The 26,162-nt window shown below is 46.5% G+C and overlaps 2 protein-coding genes across 6 annotated transcripts in view; both read right to left on the minus strand.

Moving 5' to 3' along the window:
* The window catches only part of LOC120042176 (integral membrane protein GPR155-like), a 23,650-nt gene extending 16,125 nt beyond the window's left edge, over nucleotides 1–7,525 (minus strand). The window contains exons 1-3 of the mRNA XM_038987045.1: nucleotides 6,227–7,525; nucleotides 5,016–5,194; nucleotides 3,423–3,643 (exon numbers count right to left, since the gene is read on the minus strand). Coding sequence (XP_038842973.1) covers nucleotides 3,423–3,643; nucleotides 5,016–5,194; nucleotides 6,227–6,644 — 818 coding nt within the window. The 5' untranslated portion in view covers nucleotides 6,645–7,525. The remainder of the gene's footprint in view (nucleotides 1–3,422; nucleotides 3,644–5,015; nucleotides 5,195–6,226) is intronic.
* A 375-nt stretch (nucleotides 7,526–7,900) lies between these two features.
* LOC120042175 (WAS/WASL-interacting protein family member 1-like) overlaps nucleotides 7,901–26,162 on the minus strand; it is a 35,968-nt gene continuing 17,706 nt past the window's right edge. For 4 of the 5 annotated variants that reach the window (XM_038987039.1, XM_038987040.1, XM_038987043.1 and 1 more), the window contains exons 2-8: nucleotides 14,043–14,137; nucleotides 13,505–13,634; nucleotides 13,164–13,319; nucleotides 10,706–11,476; nucleotides 10,236–10,448; nucleotides 9,923–10,036; nucleotides 7,901–9,689 (exon numbers count right to left, since the gene is read on the minus strand). In XM_038987039.1, the coding sequence (XP_038842967.1) occupies nucleotides 9,637–9,689; nucleotides 9,923–10,036; nucleotides 10,236–10,448; nucleotides 10,706–11,476; nucleotides 13,164–13,319; nucleotides 13,505–13,634; nucleotides 14,043–14,096 (1,491 nt within the window). In that variant the 5' untranslated portion in view covers nucleotides 14,097–14,137 and the 3' untranslated portion in view covers nucleotides 7,901–9,636. The remainder of the gene's footprint in view (nucleotides 9,690–9,922; nucleotides 10,037–10,235; nucleotides 10,449–10,705; nucleotides 11,477–13,163; nucleotides 13,320–13,504; nucleotides 13,635–14,042; nucleotides 14,138–26,162) is intronic. The other variant, XM_038987044.1, reaches the window with a different exon arrangement.

Genomic DNA, 26,162 nt, shown 5'->3' on the forward strand with positions numbered 1-26,162 from the left:
AGGACAGTACAGTACCACTAGGACATTACAGGACCACTAGGACAGTACAGTACCACTAGGACAGTACAGTACCACTAGGACAGTACCACTAGGACAGTACAGGACCACTAGGACAGTACAGTACCACTAGGACAGTACAGTACCACTAGGACATTACAGGACCACTAGGACAGTACAGTACCACTAGGACAGTACCACTAGGACAGTACAGTACCACTAGGACAGTACAGTACCACTAGGACAGTACAGTACCACTAGGACAGTACCACTAGGACATTACAGGACCACTAGGACAGTACAGTACCACTAGGACAGTACCACTAGGACAGTACAGGACCACTAGGACAGTACAGTACCACTAGGACAGTACAGTACCACTAGGACATTACAGGACCACTAGGACAGTACAGTACCACTAGGACAGTACCACTAGGACATTACAGGACCACTAGGACAGTACAGTACCACTAGGACATTACAGTACCACTAGGACAGTACAGTACCACTAGGACATTACAGTACCACTAGGACAGTACAGTACCACTAGGACATTACAGTACCACTAGGACAGTACAGTACCACTAGGACAGTACCACTAGGACATTACAGGACCACTAGGACAGTACAGTACCACTAGGACAGTACCACTAGGACAGTACAGGACCACTAGGACAGTACAGTACCACTAGGACATTACAGGACCACTAGGACAGTACAGTACCACTAGGACATTACAGTACCACTAGGACAGTACCACTAGGACAGTACAGGACCACTAGGACAGTACAGTACCACTAGGACATTACAGGACCACTAGGACAGTACAGGACCACTAGGACAGTACAGTACCACTAGGACAGTACCACTAGGACAGTACAGTACCACTAGGACAGTACAGTACCACTAGGACATTACAGGACCACTAGGACAGTACAGTACCACTAGGACAGTACCACTAGGACAGTACAGTACCACTAGGACAGTACAGTACCACTAGGACAGTACCACTAGGACAGTACAGGACCACTAGGACAGTACAGTACCACTAGGACAGTACCACTAGGACAGTACAGTACCACTAGGACAGTACAGTACCACTAGGACAGTACAGTACCACTAGGACAGTACAGTACCACTAGGACATTACAGTACCACTAGGACAGTACAGTACCACTAGGACATTACAGGACCACTAGGACAGTACAGTACCACTAGGACAGTACAGTACCACTAGGACAGTACAGTACCACTAGGACAGTACAGTACCACTAGGACAGTACAGTACCACTAGGACAGTACAGTACCACTAGGACAGTACAGTACCACTAGGACAGTACAGTACCACTAGGACAGTACAGTACCACTAGGACAGTACAGTACCACTAGGACAGTACAGTACCACTAGGACAGTACCACTAGGACAGTACAGGACCACTAGGACAGTACAGTACCACTAGGACAGTACCACTAGGACAGTACAGTACCACTAGGACAGTACAGTACCACTAGGACATTACAGTACCACTAGGACAGTACCACTAGGACAGTACAGTACCACTAGGACAGTACAGTACCACTAGGACAGTACAGTACCACTAGGACATTACAGTACCACTAGGACAGTACCACTAGGACATTACAGTACCACTAGGACAGTACCACTAGGACAGTACAGTACCACTAGGACAGTACAGTACCACTAGGACAGTACAGTACCACTAGGACAGTACCACTAGGACAGTACAGTACCACTAGGACAGTACAGGACCACTAGGACAGTACCACTAGGACATTACAGTACCACTAGGACAGTACCACTAGGACAGTACAGTACCACTAGGACATTACATGACCACTAGGACAGTACAGTACCACTAGGACAGTACCACTAGGACATTACAGTACCACTAGGACAGTACCACTAGGACAGTACAGTACCACTAGGACAGTACAGGACCACTAGGACAGTACCACTAGGACATTACATGACCACTAGGACAGTACCACTAGGACAGTACAGTACCACTAGGACATTACATGACCACTAGGACAGTACCACTAGGACAGTACCACTAGGACAGTACAGGACCACTAGGACAGTACAGTACCACTAGGACATTACAGGACCACTAGGACATTACAGGACCACTAGGACAGTACAGTACCACTAGGACAGTACCACTAGGACAGTACAGTACCACTAGGACAGTACAGTACCACTAGGACATTACAGGACCACTAGGACAGTACAGTACCACTAGGACAGTACCACTAGGACAGTACAGTACCACTAGGACAGTACAGTACCACTAGGACAGTACAGTACCACTAGGACAGTACAGGACCACTAGGACAGTACAGTACCACTAGGACAGTACAGGACCACTAGGACATTACAGGACCACTAGGACAGTACAGTACCACTAGGACAGTACAGTACCACTAGGACAGTACCACTAGGACATTACAGGACCACTAGGACAGTACAGTACCACTAGGACAGTACAGTACCACTAGGACATTACAGGACCACTAGGACAGTACAGTACCACTAGGACATTACAGGACCACTAGGACAGTACCACTAGGACATTACAGTACCACTAGGACAGTACCACTAGGACAGTACAGTACCACTAGGACAGTACAGTACCACTAGGACATTACAGTACCACTAGGACAGTACCACTAGGACAGTACAGTACCACTAGGACAGTACAGGACCACTAGGACAGTACCACTAGGACATTACAGGACCACTAGGACAGTACAGTACCACTAGGACATTACAGTACCACTAGGACAGTACCACTAGGACAGTACAGTACCACTAGGACATTACATGACCACTAGGACAGTACCACTAGGACATTACAGTACCACTAGGACAGTACCACTAGGACAGTACAGTACCACTAGGACAGTACAGTACCACTAGGACATTACAGTACCACTAGGACAGTACCACTAGGACAGTACAGTACCACTAGGACAGTACAGGACCACTAGGACAGTACCACTAGGACATTACAGTACCACTAGGACAGTACAGTACCACTAGGACATTACAGTACCACTAGGACAGTACCACTAGGACAGTACAGTACCACTAGGACATTACATGACCACTAGGACAGTACAGTACCACTAGGACAGTACCACTAGGACAGTACAGTACCACTAGGACAGTACAGTACCACTAGGGCATTACAGTACCACTAGGACAGTACCACTAGGACAGTACCACTAGGACAGTACCACTAGGACAGTACAGGACCACTAGGACAGTACAGGACCACTAGGACAGTACAGTACCACTAGGACAGTACAGTACCCTATTTACGACTGCAGTTATCAGCACCCTATCCATCCATTCCCACAGGGTAGGTTGATAATGACTTGATGACATTTCTGTAACTCACAGTTTGGCAGTGATGAGCAGGATCAGGGCTACTCCAGTAGACCTGGTGAGTTTGCCCACCTGTCCCACCATAGAGAGTCCCAGGTAGAAGAGAGCTGCTCCTCCGAAGGAGTTGGCCAGGCCATCCACAAACTCCTCCATCACAGCAGGGATCCTCTGGCCCAGGGCAAAGTGGGACACGATCCCGACCACCACCATGAACACTATCGGGTTCTTCAGTACCTATAAAATAGATTAGAATAAAAGTGGGTCACAATGCCCACCAGCCACCACCGTATAGAAGAATACTTTACTGTCCACTTTCCTTACAGTCCACAAAAATGTGTCTTATTGCTGTTAACCCAACCCCCTAAGACACACCCTGACACCATGTTTTAACCCAACCCCCTAAGACACACCCTGACACCATGTTTTAACCCAACCCCCTAAGACACACCCTGACACCATGTTTTAACCCAACCCCCTAAGACATACCCTGACACCATGTTTTAACCCAACCCCCTAAGACACACCCTGACACCATGTTTTAACCCAACCCCCTAAGACACACCCTGACACCATGTTTTAACCCAACCCCCTAAGACACACCCTGACACCATGTTTTAACCCAACCCCCTAAGACACACCCTGACACCATGTTTTAACCCAACCCCCTAAGACACACCCTGACACCATGTTTTAACCCAACCCCCTAAGACACACCCTGACACCATGTTTTAACCCAACCCCCTAAGACACACCCTGACACCATGTTTTAACCCAACCCCCTAAGACACACCCTGACACCATGTTTTAACCCAACCCCCTAAGACACACCCTGACACCATGTTTTAACCCAACCCCCTAAGACACACCCTGACACCATGTTTTAACCCAACCCCCTAAGACACACCCTGACACCATGTTTTAACCCAACCCCCTGACACACCCTGACACCATGTTTTAACCCAACCCCCTAAGACACACCCTGACACCATGTTTTAACCCAACCCCCTAAGACACACCCTGACACCATGTTTTAACCCAACCCCCTAAGACACACCCTGACACCATGTTTTAACCCAACCCCCTAAGACACACCCTGACACCATGTTTTAACCCAACCCCCTAAGACACACCCTGACACCATGTTTTAACCCAACCCCCTAAGACACACCCTGACACCATGTTTTAACCCAACCCCCTAAGACACACCCTGACACCATGTTTTAACCCAACCCCCTAAGACACACCCTGACACCATGTTTTAACCCAACCCCCTAAGACACACCCTGACACCATGTTTTAACCCAACCCCCTAAGACACACCCTGACACCATGTTTTAACCCAACCCCCTAAGACACACCCTGACACCATGTTTTCTAGCCTTTATTATTCACTGTGATATTAAGATGTTTTTCCATTCTTATCACAGCTAGCTAACAGATACACAGATCCTTTCACTCTAATTTCTTTGTTACAAAATCCTAAGTATTTACTACTTTTATTGAATGTTAAATATGTTCCTTGTCCAATAAAGAATAAAGCACCATTTAATGTAATTTGCAAAACAAAAAAAACGATTGATCCCAGAAGAAAGCAAGATGAAATGACCTGCAGCAGCACCACTCTGATGATCTGCAACTTGCCCTGCTGTCTCTCTGGGTGGTCCTTCCACTTCTGGACCTCACAGAAGGCAAATCCTATGGGATTGAGGAACATCAGGGAGACAGGAGCCACCAGGTAGATGTACTGCAGGTACTCTGGATATGTGTTCCTGTACAGGGCGTCCACTGCAGGGACGGAGGACGGGGACGGGGGACAGATGTTATTGTATGGTTTCCAAACCATTCCTCAGGGACCCCCAGATGTTCCAACAAATACAGTGTATTCAGAAAGTTGAGACCCCTTCACTTTTTCCAAATTGTTACGTTACAGACTTATTCTAAAATAGATCAAATTAAATGTTTTCCTCATCAATCTACACACAATACCCCATAATGACAAAGTGAAAAAAGGTTTTGAGAAATGTTTGCAAATTTATTAAAAATTAAAAACAGAAATAACTTATTTACATAAGTATTCAGATCCTTTGCTATGAGACTGTAAATTGAGCTCAGGTGCATCCTGTTTCCATTGATCATATTTGAGCTGTTTCTACAACTTGGAAAGGCACACACCTGTCTATATAAAGGTCCCAGTTGACAGTGCATGTCAGAGCAAAAACCAAGCGTCACGTCTGGAGGAAACCTGGCACCATCACTACGGTGAAGCGTGGTGGTGGCAGCATCATGTAATGGGGATGTTTTTCAGCAGCAGGGACTGGGAGATTAGTCAGGATCGAGGGAAAGATGAAGGGAGCAAAGCACAGAGAGATCCATGATGGAAACCTGCTCCAGAGAAGCATGGGAGAATCTCCCCAAATACAGGTGTGCCACATTTGTAGCGTAATACCCAAGAAGACTCGAGGCTGTAATCACTGCCAAAGGTGCTTCAACAAAGTACTGAGTAAAGAGTCTAAATACTTATGGAAATGTGATATATATTTTTTTAATATAAATTAGCAAAAATGTCTAAACCCGTTTTTGCTTTGTCATTATGGGGTATTGTGTGTAGATTGATGACGGGAAAAAACGATGTAATACATTCTACAATAAGGCTGTAACGTAACAATGTGGGACAAAGTGAAGGGGTCTGAATACTTCCAGAACGCACTGTGTGTGGAACGGCTGGGACTGTTTGGAGAAAGAGGTTGAACTTTCCAAAGGAAAATAAACTCGCCCCTATTGTACTGCGATCACATTCCAAAAGACTACTATCCTCACCAATGGGATACCCCAGGGCGAAGTCGTTGCTCTGCGTAGCGAAGATGGAGTAGAGTCCTGCCTTGCTGTACCTGCTCTCCGGACTGGCCACGGCTAGCGTCAGAACACACACCAGGGCGAACACCGACACCTTGGCTATCAGGATACTCCACAGGAACGACCAGATCACATTATTAAAGTCCAACAGAACCATGTTCTTGAAGAGCAGCGCCGGGAGGGCGAATTTAGACACAAAGTTCCCTAATCCTTTAGCTTGACAGGAGGTGATTATGTCTGTCCTACCGGCGATGTATCCACACAGGATGATCCCAAAACACTCCAGGAGAGCCGGGAAGAGCTTGTCGATAGACATGGCTTGGGTGGAGGAGAGGGGGTTGTGGGATATGTTCTTGCCATGGATGGCTACGTAGGTATCCATGGTTGTTTTGTGGTTGTATGAGGACTAAATTACTTCACAGATGGGAATATCTTTCGATATCGGAGTACAGAACAGTCATGCTGGGCACCAGTTCAGGCTAATACATCCGCAATGCCCTTGTTGAAACCATATTAATCGGTGAGTAGTAGTCGGATAGGTCATACACTTTTTTTCTTTTCTTTCAGAAAACATGTAATACCAAGGACCAAAAGCGTTTCCTGACCAAGTGACAGGAAAAACTCCTGGCCCTACCAATACCCTATACAGGAGAGGGAGAATCTGTTGTCAAAAATAACCAATACAAAGCTATTTACGAGGGAGTGCAGTGCTGATGACATACATACCACAGATAATATTGCATTTTAGCCTACTCCCAACTGGGCATTGAAACTGCTTTCAAAAATAGTCATGGGGGATTTCAGCATGTGAGGCTTGACAGAGTAACCTTTTATAAGTGTAACTCGTGATGTCTTGAACGATGCCAATTATTGGATTTGGAGCTGGAGCTAGTAAATAGCTAAAGTTAGCATGCTATTCGTTGCTAGTAACAGTTACATCTAAATCGCGTGCTAAAAACAGATTGCGAAAATACAAGATAAAAGCGTCATACCTTGCACATCTGGTGACGAGATATTGCATATTTAACACGCGCTTGTCGTTTTTTATAAAAATGTAGCGTTAGTCTAATTCGTCCTATCTATTGCTGTTGACAGCTAGCTAACGGTAGTACAAATGCATGCTATTATCATTTGGCGTATGCTATTTGGATCCTTTGCACGTCACAACATTGACGTTGCCCCAATTGAAGTTGAAATGTAAAATGGTAAGGGTTAAGGTTATGTCCCAAGGATCCCAGATAGCAGTAACAATTCTCAGTTGTGGCCTTTCGTGCAATTGTTCAACAACGCCCTACATTATGAGTGACAAGCCAGGCATCCAATTGTCGCCAAAGTGTGTTGTTTCGAGGAGCTATACTCGGCTTTGATTGGGTGGGAAAGCGACCGCACTCTGACGTTGGTAAGGGTCTCTCGAGGTCTGTATAATGTGAGTTAAGACCTGTCAATAAATCAATACATTTAGGTCAATAAATCAACGAATTAGCTAAGACTAGACGCCTTTAAAATATATACAAACCTAGAATACTCCACTAGCTGCATATCCCCCTAAAAATGTGATTAGATTCTAAAATAGTGTAGTTTGAGAGTGTTAGTGAAGCAACTAACTTCCTTTTATATTGTACGAGAACACAAGAAGTCTCAATTCCAACTTTATTTGCTTTATTTAGAAAATCCATTTGGAAATAGTTTGCTTTGTTTTACATTGAAAAGCATCAGGAAGAAAATACACTCAAAAGGCAGAAACAAATGCAGTTGAATGCATAAAAAAATATATATATATAAGTTCCCTTGAAGCCAAAGTGCATAAAGCACTCTGCAGTACCATTGTAAATGTCATAGGGAACTAATCTCCCATGGGCAGTTTCTGCGTGTCGCTGACCAAACGACGCTATATTTTACTTCTGGGTTAACAGAGATAACCAGGGAACAAGAGACAGAATAAATTCTGAAAGAAGACTGAAAGAAAAATGTCCCCATGAGGAATGTCATTCATTATGTCTGTCACCTGAGGAGGAACTAACACACAACTTTAATGGTCCTCTTTTTGAAACGTTCCATTTCTGCAGGATGTTTCTGGCTGTTTGGTCCCAGGTAGCCTCCAATGCAAGTTGTATCTGAGACACTGCCTCTGTGGGATGAGACTACGTCCTAGTGCAGCCGATTGTCTTTGGTCAAACACACATGCTCATGCCATTCCCCCCATTCTCTATTCAGAAATGCATATTATCTTCTTTACAGAACAGAGAAAACACTGACATAGCACTTTCTCTCACACCAGCATACAGCCAGCATATTTTGATCCATATTCATATCCTCCTTGCATACATTAAACACACTATGAGTAAGCTCATTCCTATCTTAACTTCAGGACCATGTATAACATTTTAATACATTTTATTGATTTACTTTCATAGGTCAAATATTGGACTGTCACTCTGCAAGTGGTTCTGAGACCAGCTTGATGTTAATATCAAGTAGCGGAGAGATCCCAGAGCAGTAGTACAGAAGCAGAAGATAATACTGTAACTGTAGAGTAAAAAATGGTCAAATACATAACTTAGAAAATAAGAACAAAGAGTCCTTCCCAACAACTCAAATCATACAAAATTAAACTAACAGCTGTCATGAGGGATGTTTTTCTATCTATCAAAGCAAAAAGAAAACATTACATTTTCACCTAAAGTTCAATCAACGCATACTGTAACACACAAGCGTCCATTTTGTCTCTACTGTGTAAAAACAAAGTTCACAACATGCTATGAACTGCACATGGATTGTATGGAAAAGTACCCTTTGATGGTTAGAACAATGTAACTGATATGCTATAGTTCGGTTGCCCTTTGGCGAAGACAGGCACAACATCCAACACGACTGTTTCCCTTAAGTCTCAAAGATCCTTCATAACATGCTTCCCTTAAGTCTCATAAAGATCCTTCATAACATGTTTCCCTTAAGTCTCATAAAGATCCTTCATAACATGTTTCCCTTAAGTCTCATAAAGATCCTTCATAACATGCTTCACTTAAGTCTCATAAAGATCCTTCATAACAATCCAGAATAGAAAAAAAAGGCACAGTGAAAAATGATAACAAAAGTATACAGTTTCAACACTACATAGTGGAGCAAAACCAAATGCATAGCCTATAAAACGAGCCTCTGTTGCCACTTTGGTTGGTTTGGGGTGCTGTTCGTTAAATGAGAATATTTTGTCAACTCCAGGCAGAAACACATGGTTGCGTGAGTCCCACTGCAAATATGGTCCATCCATGAGGTGTAATAAGCCTCATAGACAGAGGCAGTGGGAGTGACATACTTACATCCATGTACTCTGAGGGAGGGAGGGAGGGAGGGAAGACATCCCAAAAACGACCCCTTTACCTGGGGATAGGGGGTAGTGGGGGCGCACCCCTGAACTTTTTATCCGAACCTGGACAGGAAAGAAGAGGAAAATAAGTTGGACATGTCAAGTAGGCTGTCAAGGACAGGAAGATACTCTGAAGGAAGGCTGGAAACTTTCAGGAGGAAACAGATTTGGGACAAATCAATACATATATAAAACACTTGATTTAGCTTGGAGTTTGCTCTTTTTGAAGCGCAAGAATTTCGAAGTATTTGACGTGCATTTGACCCAGTTCTGGGAGGAAAGCCCTTGGTTCCTACCTATGCCGTCAGTCTTGGACAACTTGCTGGGGTATGTCTTCTGACAGGAGATGTAAGGCTCTGGGACAGGGAGGTCTGAGACAGGGTGAAACTGGAACCGGGACTCCCACTCATCTGACAGAGAGAGAAACACAACTCTCAGCCGGGTCAGTTAAAGACCTATATGGGTTCAAACACGGGTCTTCTCTGCACCACAAAACTGTTAGCCCACTGAGCTGAAGCCAAGTCATTAGCAATGGGAGCTAAGGGCACATTAGGGAGTAAGGTCTCAAGCAGGATTACTCATCATATGAATTCCTTCCGTTACACTCACCAACGTGTTGGGGATGGGAGTTCTGGAAGCCGTTGCCCATGGTTGGAGGTGGGGGAGGAGGGCCTCCTATTCCCGGTCGGTCTGGGGGGAGCGGGGGCCGGTGTCCCCCACGGGAGGGCTCTGCTCCCGGGCGGTTAGGAGGTGAGGGGACTGGAGATGACCTTATACTGCCTCCACGTGGACCTGAGGAGGGAGGAGGAGGAGGGAGCGGGCCTGGGGGAGAAGAGGTTACACCACAGAGTTCAATACAACACTAGTTCTATATAATAGCATCATGTATATCATCGCTATATGTCATAGCTACAAACTACATTCCATCCAGTCTCAAAACACATACACGGTGTACTGATGTCTGACCAAACTGACCACAGAAAGGTTAGCTATGTTTGTAGTTGCTAAGCTAACCCAAAAAGAGACAGTGGTCATCATTATATGACCTGAGGGGAGACTGAAGGAAGCGGCATCCTTACCCGTCCGTCCTGAGGGGTTTCTACCCAGGGGGGGCGGCCTCTCACTGGGAGGGGGTGGCAGTGGCCCTGAACGGCCAGGTGGGGGTGCCGGCGAGTTGAGTGAAAGGTTCCTCTGTGGTAGTCTGGGGGTGTCTCCTAACGCAGGCGTTGGGGGCAGCAGTGGAGGGCCCGGTCTGCCAGGAGGAAGAGGGGGAGCTCCACCACCGCCGATGGAGGGCCGAGAGGAAGACGAGCTGGGGGGCTTGGAGTTGAAAGATGGTGGCTGTGGGGGTCCATCTCTGGATATGGAGGACCGGTGGCCCCCCAGGGGTGGGGGTGGGGGCAAGGGGTCCTCTGAGGGTCTGCCAGGGTGGGGGGCTGGGGGTTGAGTGGGACGTCCACTACTGGGAACCGGAGGGGCCCCAAAGGAGGGTTTTGGCCCAGACGGGGCCCCTATAGGGCCAGGGGGAGGGGGCAGGCCTTGGTGTCTGCCTGCAAGGTTGGGTGGAGGAGGGGCCGGAGCTGAGCTGGGGATCCGGGCTCCTCCTGGAACAGGCGGGGTCCCTCGGCTCTGGTTGGGCCGTGGGGTGTTGGGGACGGGGGGAGGGGGTCCGCCAGGGGTCTCTGGTCGCGGGGGGCCTGCCCGTCCCCTGGGGAGGTCGGGGGCGCTGCTCCGGGGAAAGGCTGGGGCCCCTGAGAACCGTGGAGGGCCAGCGGAGGGGCCCCCACCACCAAACGGTCTGGGGCCTGAGGAACGGCCTCCTAGAGGTACCATGGGGGGCCTAGGGCCTCCTGTGGAAGCATAAGGGTTTCAAACATCACACACTTTGTCAATCATAATTTTGTCCTACATGGGGCTATGGTTAAAAACAACCAACCAACTAGTGTCCTCTATGCATTACAGAAATATATGTAGCCCGTGTCACCTAGTGACTGGTGTGAATGTGAGACCAGGTGAGAATTGGAGTATAAGTTACCGAGCCGGAACTCTCGATTAGCGAGCCAGTGTTTCTGCCATGGACGACACCCATGGGCTGTGCTTGTGGCAAGTTGTCAAACGTTTGGTCAGCAACTTTTGTTTATTTTTCTGTAAATGTTTTACCGCTTACTCAAGTAAACGACAGCTATGTAAAACAATGATTTGTATTGCAGTAAGGTCTTCAATGCTGTTTGGGGAAAAGCGGCTTGGAAGCCGGTTGTGAGCTGGGAACAGGGTATAGCACAGGAACTAAGAAACGTATTCGCTTTTAACAATGTAATATGAATTGTGTCTTTTTAATAATGTTGTGTATTTAATAAAGTATTGTAGTTTTAATATTGCTATTTTATAAAGGAGCCAGGGTTATAATTATTGTTTATATTTTTCAAAGAATTGTGTGTCCCTTATTAGGTAATTTTTTGGTTTGTCTAGTCCGCCCGGGAAAATGAGCTGGTATTGCCCTAGCAAGCGGACTAGTTTAATATTCTTTGTTATTTGTTTGTTTTTATGTTTTGTCACCCTTTCTGCAGAGTCCTCCAGGGCTGGCTGGTTTTAGAAGGGAACTATTTGGTTAGAGAGCAGAGGCAAGTCGTATGAATTTACATGCGTGCTTTCGCATGCGAATATCACCAGTGTGATATCTTACAAAGAGTGTTTAATCACCAGTGTGTTATCATCTTACAAAGAGTGTTTAGTCACCAGTGTGTTATCATCTTACAAAGAGTGTTTAGTCACCAGTGTTATCTTACAAAGAGTGTTTAGTCACCAGTGTTATCTTACAAAGAGTGTTTAATCACCAGTGTTATCTTACAAAGAGTGTTTGGTCACCAGTGTTATCTTACAAAGAGTGTTTAATCACCAGTGTTATCTTACAAAGAGTGTTTGGTCACCAGTGTTATCTTACAAAGAGTGTGAATATACTTTATGTAAAGTGTTTTACATGCAAGTCTTGGCATTATTTCTTGCCCTGCTGCTATCCATAATGTATGTCTTCTATACCAGTGGTTCCCAAACTCTTTCACTCGGGGCCCCCCTTCCAGCACTGGGGAGCTTCACTCCCTAAGGTCTGCAATACTAAGATGACGAGAGCAACTGATGATGCACTACCCAATTTAGAAATTGTGCCTTGTGCATTCCACGATTACAACTTTCAAGAGTACGTTTAAAGTTGGACTGAGTTACTTTTTTGGGGGGGAGAGGACCCCTGCCGACCCTCTCCGAGCCAGTGTGTCTCTGGGGTCATGAATTGTATTATTGTTTTGTTATGTAATAAACCTCGGCACTTTGGTCAACTCTGACAGACCTGTGATTGACGTGTCCCGAGGACCTCCCCTCGTGTATAAAACGGTGGCGCAGTGCAGTTTACATATAGCAACACATTACACTTGTTGAAGATAGTTATCATGGCTTATCTGAAACACGGCTACAAACCACATTAATACAACCTCAAGAGGCTGCAGTGCATTGTAGCCTCTTATTATACACATGATGGATTATTACCGTTGCTGTTCCCTCCTGAAGACCGAAGCTTGGGCATGCCTCCTGCAAAGAGACCTCCTAGTACTGGACCTCCTCCACCTCCTCCACCTCCTCCTCCTCCTCCTCCTCCACCACCACCACCTCCTCCACCACCACCACCTCCTCCACCTTTGGGTTCTGTGAAGAAAGGTATTCAATCTCTTTTCCTCCGGCACAAGACCATAGCCTTTGAAATCTAATGATCTGCAGAAGGCCTTTGTAGGTTTCAAGTAGCTTCCATATTTCCTAATTGTTAAACTGAGGATGAGTACATTCTGAGCAAAGCCTTTAGATTACACACCATCAGAGAAATGTTTACTCACTGTCAATGGCGGGTTGACTCCGGTCATTGGTGACAGCCTTCTTCAGACGAGCACCTTTGCCGATATCAGACAGCAAGGCGTTTCTTCCTTGTGATTCATTCTTGCTGAGTGACGGCTTCTGTGTATTCGCCTGCGAATGTTGACAACACAAACAAAAGAAGCCAGTTAAGTAATATAGGAAATGATATAGTATTACCTAGGACTACAACATGCACAATCACATTGCCATGCTGGAAACGCTTCCTTCCACTACCACAAGGTGTCCCTATTGAACAAGGTCAAAACTGTACTGACCTAAGACATTTCCCTTCAATCACTCATGACAGAAGGTGATGACAAGTTATCTGACAGAAGGTGATGACAAGTTATCTGACAGAAGGTGATGACAAGTTATCTGACAGAAGGTGATGACAAGTTATCTGACAGAAGGTGATGCTGTCTTCAGCTAAGATTACATCTAAATTGAATGAATTTTCCATTGTCATGTTAACTCATATGAGTAGTTTCAATAGAACTAGGACGTCTTTGGCGTGCTTACCACAGCGAAGGTTGGGGGTGGGGGAGGGGCAGGGGGTGGCGGGGGAGGAGGCATCTTCTCTCTCTCTCTTCAGCTATTCTTCTACAGCTTCACCCCTGATGGAGAGAAAACACACAATCCATTAAATTAAATACTTCCTAAATATCCACACAAACAGTAGGCTTACAGATGCTATACACATAACCAGGCTGGACCGCAACAAACCTTCAGAGACATGGGAAAACACACACACACACACCACACAACAGTTCAACATCTAGTTCTGATTTACATTTGGTTGAGTTGTCAACTAACATGAATTCAACGTGAAATGTCACCATGTCATTGGATTAAGGTTAAAAGTTTGGTGAAAAAATAGGAAATTCCCTTTTGGTTGATGACTTTCTTCATATCCAAACAGTTTTCCACTTTAATTCAATGTCAATACAATACTTATTTTAATTTTTTTAATGACGTGGAAACAATGTTGATTTAACCAGTTTTTACCCAGTGGGCTTTCACCACAGTCCTTAGAGCAAGCTGTGTGACTGCAGACACATAATATTGTCTTTGCACAGAAATAACAGGATGTATTGAAATAACTTGCAAAGTACATGAGCTATAAAACCACAAGGGAAACAATCACATTGATCAAGAAACACTTCCTGGTACAGCAGACAGATGACAACCATCATCCAATCTAGGGATGTCCCCGACTAAACAAGATCTTGGTCGTCTGTTCTTTTGATTGGTCAAAAATGTAAAACGTGTATTTTTCAATATATACAGTTGAAGTCGGAAGTTTACATACACTTAGGTTGGAGTCATTAAAACTTGTTCTTCAACCACTCCACAAATTCTTGTTAACAAACTATAGTTTTGGCAAGTCGGTTAGGACATCTACTTTGTGCATAACACAAGTAATTTTTCCAACAATTGTTTACAGACAGATTATTTCACTTATAATTCACTGTATCACAATTCCAGTGGGTCAGAAGTTTACATACACTAAGTTGACTGTGCCTTTAAACAGCTTGGAAAATTCCAGAAAATGATGTCATGGCTTTAGAAGCTTCGGATAGGCTAATTTACATTATTTGAGTCAATTGGAAATGTACCTGTGGATGTATTTCAAGGCCTACCTTCAAACTCAGTGCATTTGCTTGACATCATGGGAAAATCAAAAGAAATCAGCCAAGACCTCAGAAAAAAATTGTAGACCTCTACAAGTCTGGTTCATCCTTGGGAGCAATTTCCAAACACCTGAAGGTACCACGTTCATCTGTACAAACAATAGTACGCAAGTATAAACACCATAGGACCACACAGCCATCATACCGCTCAGGAAGGAGACGTGTTCTGTCTCCTAGGGATGAACGTACTTTGGTGCGAAAAGTGCAAATCAATCCCAGAACAACAGCAAAGGACCTTGTGAAGATGCTGGAGGAAACTGGTACAAAAATATCTATTTCCACAGTAAAACAAGTCCTAAATCGACATAACCTGAAAGGCCGCTCAGCAAGGAAGAAGCCACTGCTCCAAAACCGCCATAAAAAAGCCAGACTACGGTTTGAAACTGCACATGGGGACAAAGATCGTACTTTTTGGAGAAATGTCCTCTGGTCTGATGAAACAAAAATAGAACTGTTTGGCCATAATGATCATCCTTATGTTTGGAGGAAAAAGAGGGAGGCTTGCAAGTCGAAGAACACCATCCCAACCATGAAGCACGGTGGTGGCAGCATCATGTTGTGGGAGTGCTTTGCTGCAGGTGGGACTGGTGCACTTCACAAAATAGATGGCATCATGAGGCAGGAAAACTATGTGAATATACTGAAGCAACATCTCAAGACATCAGTCAGGAAGTTAAAGCTTGGTCGCAAATGGGTCTTCCAAATGGATAATGACACAAAGCATACTTCCAAAGTTGTGGAAAAATGGCTTAAGGACAACAAAGTCATGGTATTGGAGTGGCCATCACAAAGCCCTGACCTCAATCCCATAGAAAATGTGTGGGCAGAACTGAAAAAGCGTGTGCGAGCAAGGAGGCCTACAAACCTGACTCAGTTACACCAGCTCTGTCAGGAGGAATGGGCCAAAATTCACCCAATTTATGGTGGGAAGCTTGTGGAAGGCTACCCGAAACGTTTGACCCAAGTTAAACAATTTAAAGGCAATGCTACCAAATACTAATTGAGTGTATGTAAACTTCTCACCCACTGGGAATGTGATGAAAGAAATAAAAGCTGAAATAAATCACTCTACTATTATTGACATTTCACATTCTTAAAATAAATTGATGATCCTAACTTACCTAAGACAGGGAATTTTTACTATGATTAAATGTCAGGAATTGTGAAAAACTGAGTTTAAGTCTATTTGGCTAAGGTGTATGTAAACTTCCGACTTCAACTGTAGATACACCCTATGTTTGAATAAAATCAACTATACGTAGGCCACAGAGGTTGTCTGATGCTTTAAGCACTGTGATTAAAAATGAAGTTACACAAATTACTCAAGAGGGAGTTAGAGATCAATATAGCCTAACCAGAAGAAGAAAAAAAACTGTTCCTGATCCTCCTCTTCCTGCTGCTGCTGGCCTTCTCAGATTCTGCCGTTACTCTCCTGAAGTTACCGGTAAGAGGCTACACCAGTTCCCGGGAGGAGGCTACACCAGCGGCCGGTAACAGGCTACACCAGCGGCCGGTAAGAGGCTACACCAGCGGCCGGTAAGAGGCTACACCAGCGGCCGGTAAGAGGCTACACCAGCGGCCGGTAAGAGGCTACACCAGCGGCCGGTATGAGGCTACACCAGCGGCCGGTAAGAGGCTACACCAGCGGCCGGTATGAGGCTACACCAGCGGCCGGTATGAGGCTACACCAGCGGCCGGTAAGAGGCTACACCAGCGGCCGGTATGAGGCTACACCAGCGGCCGGTATGAGGCTACACCAGCGGCCGGTATGAGGCTACACCAGCGGCCGGTATGAGGCTACACCAGCGGCCGGTATGAGGCTACACCAGCGGCCGGTAACCTTTTCCATTTGGAGTGCCAAGTTATCGTACCATTTCTACTGATCCATTATGATTTTCATATGCACATTTTTCGTGAAACAGTTTAATTCAATTTATAATAAAAAGTCTTCATATCTCAAAATAAATGTAGTGGTTAATCAAAATTATATCTAAATGAAAATGATACAATTTTAAATATAACTTCTATTGCCATTGGTAATATGTAAAAACAGCCTACATAAATCCAACAAATACACTACAGCCTGCATGTAGAACATATCCTGATGAAAACAGATATCCTATAAATCACATTGGCTATGCATGGACTGTCTGTAAGAAACATTGTAGAACTGTCAACTTGGTCCAGCCCAAAGCTTATGCTAGCAAACTTGCAACATTGTATAAAATATTCTGGGCTGTCAGAGTTTCCGCACCAGCGAGCTCCAGACAAACACAGCTGTAGGCTATTTTGCGCAAGGGATAAGAAGTAATCAGGTAGGCCTATTTTATGACGTTTCCACCGGATCAGAGCATGAGTCGTTATCGAATGAGAGCTGGGAATATTTTTCAAACAGGCTAGGTGCATGTCCTTAATCAAGATTGACAGGAGCACTCCAAACAAAAGACAATGAATAAATTGACAACTCGTAAATGGAATGAAATAAACCAAAACGTTTTTTTATCACAAGTGTAGCCTAGGTTGTACGCTCTGCAAACAACGTGTCCACTCCAACAATGACAATGGTAAGACTGTAATAATAATATATTGAATGCATTACCGTAACCAAACAAACATTGTAGATTAGAAATGATGGGAATTAACGGTAGGCTAAATGTACTACTGGTGATAGTGGTGTGCCATCCCCTCTGCAATGGACTCGTCCACTCAGACAGGCAATGGACTCGTCCACTCAGACAGGCGTAAATCAGACAGGTGTCTTGTGTTGCTATAAAATATATATATATATACACTGAACTAAAATATAAACGCAACATGTAAAGTGTTGGTCCCATGTTTCATGAGGTGAAATAAAAAAATCCCAGAAATGTTCTATATGCACAAAAAGCTAATTTCTCTCAAATTTTGTGTGCAAATTTGTTTACATCCCTGTTAGTGAGCATTTATCCTTTACGAAGATAATCCATCCACCTGAAAGGTGTGGCATATCAAGAAGCTGATTAAACAGTATGGTCATTACACAGGTGCACCTTGTGCTGGGGACAATAAAAGGCAATTTTAAATGGTGCAGTTTTCAGGTCTGAGGAATATTTCTGTCTGTAATAAAGCTACATTTTTGGAGAAAACTCATTCTGATTGGCTGGGCCTGGCTCCCCAGTGGAGGGGCCTATGCCCTCCAAGGCCCACCCATGGCTGCACCCCTGTCCAGTCATGTGAAATCCATAGATGAGGGCCTAATGAATTAACTTCAATTGACTGTGTCCGAGGGACTTCAAAAGGGGACCCCGCCAGTTCCCCATCCCTGTTATAGATTAGCCCAGTCCATATGTGATTTACATTAGTTAAAGACTAGCCCAGTATGCATGTGATTTACATTAGTGTTAGACTAGCCCAGTCCATATACATGTGATTTGCATTAGTTACCAGTCAACGAGAGAGAGAGAGAGGTGACAGTTTCAGCTGCAGAGGCCTCTATCTTCCTGTCAATGTGGTCAACAGGAAGACCTGACACGAAAGAGACCCAACCCACAGCCATCCTGTCTCTACATCCCCTCTCTCTCCATCTCTCTAAAGCAGCACCCTTCTATCTCACAAAATCTCTCTACATCCCCCTCTCTCTACTAAAGTACATTGCTATCTCCCTAAGGCAGCACCTCGCTATCGCGCTCTCTCCCTAAGGCAGCACCTCGCTATCGCGCTCTCTCCCTAAGGCAGCACCTCGCTATCGCTCTCTCTCCCTAAGGCAGCACCTCGCTCTCTCTCTCTCTCTAAGGCAGCACCTCGCTCTCTCCCTAAGGCAGCACCTCGCTATCGCTCTCTCTCCCTAAGGCAGCACCTCGCTCTCTCCCTAAGGCAGCACTTCGCTATCGCTCTCTCTCCCTAAGGCAGCACCTCGCTATCGCTCTCTCTCCCTAAGGCAGCACCTCGCTATCGCTCTCTCTCCCTAAGGCAGCACCTCGCTATCGCTCTCTCTCTCTCTGAGGCAGCACCTCGCTATCTCTCTCTCTGAGGCAGCACCTCGCTATCTCTCTCTCTCTAAGGCAGCACCTCGCTATCTCTCTCTTTCTACGGCAGCACCTCGCTATCTCTCTCTCTAAGGCAGCACCTTGCTCTCTTTCTATGGCAGCAGAGCAATTCCACGATAACAGAATTAGCTTTGACTTTAACATTGATTTCGAAGGAGTACTTTGAACAATTAACTAGAGAGAGAGAGTGGCAGAGAGAGAGTAGGATAGTTTGCCCAAATTACAATATGACAGTTTCCTTGTAAGCGGTCTATATGTACATGGTATGACATGAACATGCTAATATAGGTAACAATGACTTGCATTGGATTTGGACCAAAGTTAGCATTTGAAACAGCGGCCAACAAAACCAAAGCATAGAATGCTGTCATACCTTGTCAATAGTCTGCTTACAGGGTAAGGAAACCATTTCTTTGGATTCCTCATGTCTTACTTATTGTTAGAAAAAAAAGGTTTGGTCCAAATCGGATGTTAGGTACTACATTTTTAAAAATGGCCAATTTGGATGCAATCAATTAGCTTAATTTCTCAGAGATCAAATGATATTTCAATAATATAATGTTGCTGGAATGCTAGTCTTATCTGTTTCTAACAGATTTCAGAACAATCTGAGATGATGGGGGTTGAAATCCTCTCTCGTGCTTTTGAGGGGGAACAACCCCCCCTAATCTCTCAGCCCACCTCTTGATGACTTCAACACTCTCTGATAGGAGCAGAGTGCAGTAGTGGAGGCCCATCTCTCCTCTCCAGCTCCTCTCCAGCTCTCTGTAAGCCAGCAGGACACTGCGGTAGCCAGAACAGCTGACCCTGTCCTTGAGATGACAACATGATACCAACACCTGTCCTCTAAACCACTGCATGCCCAGAGACACTTGACCCTCAGCTGGATCAGTTTGACATTGGTTGTTTCAGGGTTGGGGGGAGATGCCATCTATCACAATGTTCAGTCAATAAAGGAAGGATATGAGGTGTCTGAAAAGTATTTCATGAACTGAAAATTACCCATATTAGTTTCAATGACAATTTTGAAACTGACAACATGGAGAAGTGTTCAACAACATCTAAAGGCCTTTGCAGACTTTACGTTGGATTCAGTCTTTTACAATTATCACGTCACACTGTGCGATGTTACCGAAGTAAAATCGTAATGTCAACCTGGCCAGATTGTAAGATTTGCTTATGTCGTCACATTCTGCGATTGTCTTGAGAGGCGACATCAGCAGACCTAGGCTACGTTAACCACAGCGGTGTATTTCATCTGCACCTGTGTCAGCACCAGCAGGGCTAGCCTCGCTCTATGCTTATGAGTGAATGAAGTGAGTTCGGAAAAACTGAAAGTATGCATCTTAAAATAGGTCACAAACTTATATATATATATATATTTTTTTTTTAAATTTTATTTAACCTTTATCAATCACCGGAACCGTCTCGTAACACAAGCCACCCTACACGATAAAGGCCCAAAACATCTGACATTGACAGAACTTTGTCAGAGCTTTCAACTGCACATAGTGGTATTGAACCAGCAGACCTCGACCCTGTCACACTGAACCAGCCAAGACGTAGTGGTACTGAACCAGCAGACCTCGACCCTGTCACACTGAACCAGCCAAGACGTAGTGGTACTGAACCAGCAGACCTCGACCCTGTCACACTGAACCAGCCAAGACGTAGTGGTACTGAACCAGCAGACCTCGACCCTGTCACACTGAACCAGCCAAGACGTAGTGGTACTGAACCAGCAGACCTCGACCCTGTCACACTGAACCAGCCAAGACGTAGTGGTACTGAACCAGCAGGCCTCGACCCTGTCACACTGAACGAGCCAAGACGTAGTGGTACTGAACCAGCAGACCTCGACCCTGTCACACTGAACGAGCCAAGACGTAGTGGTACTGAACCAGCAGACCTCGACCCTGTCACACTGAACCAGCCAAGACGTAGTGGTACTGAACCAGCAGGCCTCGACCCTGTCACACTGAACGAGCCAAGACGTAGTGGTACTGAACCAGCAGACCTCGACCCTGTCACACTGAACCAGCCAAGACGTAGTGGTACTGAACCAGCAGACCTCGACCCTGTCACACTGAACCAGCCAAGACGTAGTGGTACTGAACCAGCAGACCTCGACCCTGTCACACTGAACCAGCCAAGACGTAGTGGTACTGAATCAGCAGACCTCGACACTGTCACACTGAACCAGCCAAGACGTAGTGGTACTGAACCAGCAGACCTCAACCCTGTCACACTGAACCAGCCAAGACGTAGTGGTACTGAATCAGCAGACCTCAACCCTGTCACACTGAACGAGCCAAGACGTAGTGGTACTGAATCAGCAGACCTCGACCCTGTCACACTGAACCAGCCAAGACGTAGTGGTACTGAACCAGCAGGCCTCGACCCTGTCACACTGAACCAGCCAAGACGTAGTGGTACTGAATCAGCAGACCTCGACCCTGTTACACTGAACGAGCCAAGACGTAGTGGTACTGAATCAGCAGACCTCGACCCTGTCACACTGAACCAGCCAAGACGTAGTGGTACTGAATCAGCAGTCCTCGACCCTGTTACACTGAACGAGCCAAGACGTAGTGGTACTGAACCAGCAGACCTCGACCCTGTCACACTGAACCAGCCAAGACGTAGTGGTACTGAATCAGCAGACCTCAACCCTGTCACACTGAACGAGCCAAGACGTAGTGGTACTGAATCAGCAGACCTCAACCCTGTCACACTGAACGAGCCAAGACGTAGTGGTACTGAATCAGCAGACCTCAACCCTGTCACACTGAACGAGCCAAGACGTAGTGGTACTGAATCAGCAGACCTCGACCCTGTCACACTGAACCAGCCAAGACGTAGTGGTACTGAATCAGCAGACCTCAACCCTGTCACACTGAACGAGCCAAGACGTAGTGGTACTGAACCAGCAGACCTCGACCCTGTTACACTGAACGAGCCAAGACGTAGTGGTACTGAACCAGCAGACCTAGACCCTGTCACACTGAACGAGCCAAGACGTAGTGGTACTGAATCAGCAGACCTCGACCCTGTCACACTGAACGAGCCAAGACGTAGTGGTACTGAACCAGCAGACCTCGACCCTGTCACACTGAACCAGCCAAGACGTAGTGGTACTGAACCAGCAGACCTCGGCCCTGTCACACTGAACCAGCCAAGACGTAGTGGTACTGAACCAGCAGGCCTCGACCCTGTCACACTGAACCAGCCAAGACGTAGTGGTACTGAACCAGCAGACCTCGGCCCTGTCACACTGAACGAGCCAAGACGTAGTGGTACTGAACCAGCAGGCCTCGACCCTGTCACACTGAACGAGCCAAGACGTAGTGGTACTGAACCAGCAGACCTCGGCCCTGTCACACTGAACGAGCCAAGACGTAGTGGTACTGAATCAGCAGACCTCGACCCTGTCACACTGAACGAGCCAAGACGTAGTGGTACTGAATCAGCAGACCTCGACCCTGTCACACTGAACGAGCCAAGACGTAGTGGTACTGAACCAGCAGACCTCGACCCTGTCACACTGAACCAGCCAAGACGTAGTGGTACTGAATCAGCAGACCTCAACCCTGTCACACTGAACGAGCCAAGACGTAGTGGTACTGAACCAGCAGACCTCGACCCTGTCACACTGAACGAGCCAAGACGTAGTGGTACTGAATCAGCAGACCTCGACCCTGTCACACTGAACGAGCCAAGACGTAGTGGTACTGAATCAGCAGACCTCAACCCTGTCACACTAAACGAGCCAAGACGTAGTGGTACTGAATCAGCAGACCTCGACCCTGTCACACTGAACGAGCCAAGACGTAGTGGTACTGAACCAGCAGACCTCGACCCTGTCACACTGAACCAGCCAAGACGTAGTGGTACTGAACCAGCAGACCTCGGCCCTGTCACACTGAACCAGCCAAGACGTAGTGGTACTGAACCAGCAGACCTCAACCCTGTCACACTGAACGAGCCAAGACGTAGTGGTACTGAATCAGCAGACCTCAACCCTGTCACACTGAACGAGCCAAGACGTAGTGGTACTGAATCAGCAGACCTCAACCCTGTCACACTGAACGAGCCAAGACGTAGTGGTACTGAATCAGCAGACCTCAACCCTGTCACACTGAACGAGCCAAGACGTAGTGGTACTGAATCAGCAGACCTCAACCCTGTCACACTGAACGAGCCAAGACGTAGTGGTACTGAATCAGCAGACCTCAACCCTGTCACACTGAACCAGCCAAGACGTAGTGGTACTGAATCAGCAGACCTCAACCCTGTCACACTGAACGAGCCAAGACGTAGTGGTACTGAATCAGCAGACCTCAACCCTGTCACACTGAACGAGCCAAGACGTAGTGGTACTGAATCAGCAGACCTCAACCCTGTCACACTGAACGAGCCAAGACGTAGTGGTACTGAACCAGCAGACCTCGACCCTGTCACACTGAACCAGCCAAGACGTAGTGGTACTGAACCAGCAGACCTCGACCCTGTCACACTGAACCAGCCAAGACGTAGTGGTACTGAACCAGCAGACCTCGGCCCTGTCACACTGAACCAGCCAAGACGTAGTGGTACTGAACCAGCAGACCTCGACCCTGTCACACTGAACGAGCCAAGACGTAGTGGTACTGAACCAGCAGGCCTCGACCCTGTCACACTGAACCAGCCAAGACGTAGTGGTACTGAACCAGCAGACCTCGGCCCTGTCACACTGAACGAGCCAAGACGTAGTGGTACTGAACCAGCAGACCTCGACCCTGTCACACTGAACGAGCCAAGACGTAGTGGTACTGAATCAACAGACCTCGACCCTGTCACACTGAACGAGCCAAGACGTAGTGGTACTGAACCAGCAGACCTCAACCCTGTCACACTGAACCAGCCAAGACGTAGTGGTACTGAACCAGCAGACCTCGGCCCTGTCACACTGAACGAGCCAAGACGTAGTGGTACTGAACCAGCAGACCTCGACCCTGTCACACTGAACGAGCCAAGACGTAGTGGTACTGAATCAGCAGACCTTGACCCTGTCACACTGAACGAGCCAAGACGTAGTGGTACTGAACCAGTAGACCTCAACCCTGTCACACTGAACGAGCCAAGACGTCTGACAATCGTTTATGTTTAATCGTTTTCCTACGACGTTCACATTTTGTCAAGGAGGGCAAAATAGTACAGTCTGCAAAGGCATTAAGGAAGCATATTAAAATGACATAACCTTCAGAGATGTGCAACCCCCCCCCCCCCCCCCCACCAGAGTCTACACTACTCCTCATTGAGATGTGCAACCCCTCCCCCCCCCCCCCCCCTCAGAGTCTACACTACTCCTCATTGTTTAGCGATGAGCACCACTGACATGCACCCCTCCGGCTAATATTAGAAAAATAGCTTCCCACAATGGAGACATTGATATCAGTGCCACAAGCAGAGAGCCATGAGACTGGAAGAAGATACGTGGCCTGATGACACACCACGTCATCCCTAGTGGGCCTGGCCTGCTCTTAAAAGGGCATCTCCAGGCATTTACAGGAATGAAGTAGAGATCTCACACACACACACACCACACACAGAGAGAGAGAGAGAGAGAGAGAGACCAAGAGAAGTGAGCGAGAGAGAAAACCCCCCAGAGAATCTGCTCCAGGCAAAAGGAAAGGCAGATGATTCAGCTGTAGAGAGAACCACATGGCTCCTGTTGGCTACTCAGCCCTTCTCACAGTCACAACCCCATGAACCACATGGCTCCTGTTGGCTACTCAGCCCTTCTCACAGTCACAACCCCATGAACCACATGGCTCCTGTTGGCTACTCAGCCCTTCTCACAGTCACAACCCCATGAACCACATGGCTCCTGTTGGCTACTCAGCCCTTCTCACAGTCACAACCCCATGAACCACATGGCTCCTGTTGGCTACTCAGCCCTTCTCACAGTCACAACCCCATGAACCACATGGCTCCTGTTGGCTACTCAGCCCTTCTCACAGTCACAACCCCATGAACCACATGGCTCCTGTTGGCTACTCAGCCCTTCTCACAGTCACAACCCCATGAACCACATGGCTCCTGTTGGCTACTCAGCCCTTCTCACAGTCACAACCCCATGAACCACATGGCTCCTGTTGGCTACTCAGCCCTTCTCACAGTCACAACCCCATGAACCACATGGCTCCTGTTGGCTACTCAGCCCTTCTCACAGTCACAACCCCATGAACCACATGGCTCCTGTTGGCTACTCAGCCCTTCTCACAGTCACAACCCCATGAACCACATGGCTCCTGTTGGCTACTCAGCCCTTCTCACAGTCACAACCCCATGAACCACATGGCTCCTGTTGGCTACTCAGCCCTTCTCACAGTCACAACCCCATGAACCACATGGCTCCTGTTGGCTACTCAGCCCTTCTCACAGTCACAACCCCATGAACCACATGGCTCCTGTTGGCTACTCAGCCCTTCTCACAGTCACAACCCCATGAACCACATGGCTCCTGTTGGCTACTCAGCCCTTCTCACAGTCACAACCCCATGTTTGTTTTCATGTTGTTTCTCTGGAACTAGAATGACTATGTAAACAACAACAGGGTTGTGTGAACAACTACTGGACCGGACTACTCTGTTTTCATTCTGGTGGACTCTACCCTGCAGCCCTGCTTTCTGCTAGCCTGGAAAACCGGGCTATCTGCATTGTGTCCCGCCACCCCCTCTTTACGCTACTGCTACTCTCTGTTCATCATATATGTATAGTCACTTTAACCATATCTACATGTACATACTACCTCAATCAGCCTGACTAACCGGTGTCTGTATGTAGCCTCGCTACTTTTATAGCATCACTACTGTATATAGCCTGTCTTTTCACTGTTGTTTTATTTCTTTACTTACCTATTGTTCACCTAATACCTTTTT

This window comes from Salvelinus namaycush, unplaced genomic scaffold, assembly GCF_016432855.1.
Source record: "Salvelinus namaycush isolate Seneca unplaced genomic scaffold, SaNama_1.0 Scaffold629, whole genome shotgun sequence".
NCBI lineage: Eukaryota > Metazoa > Chordata > Actinopteri > Salmoniformes > Salmonidae > Salvelinus > Salvelinus namaycush.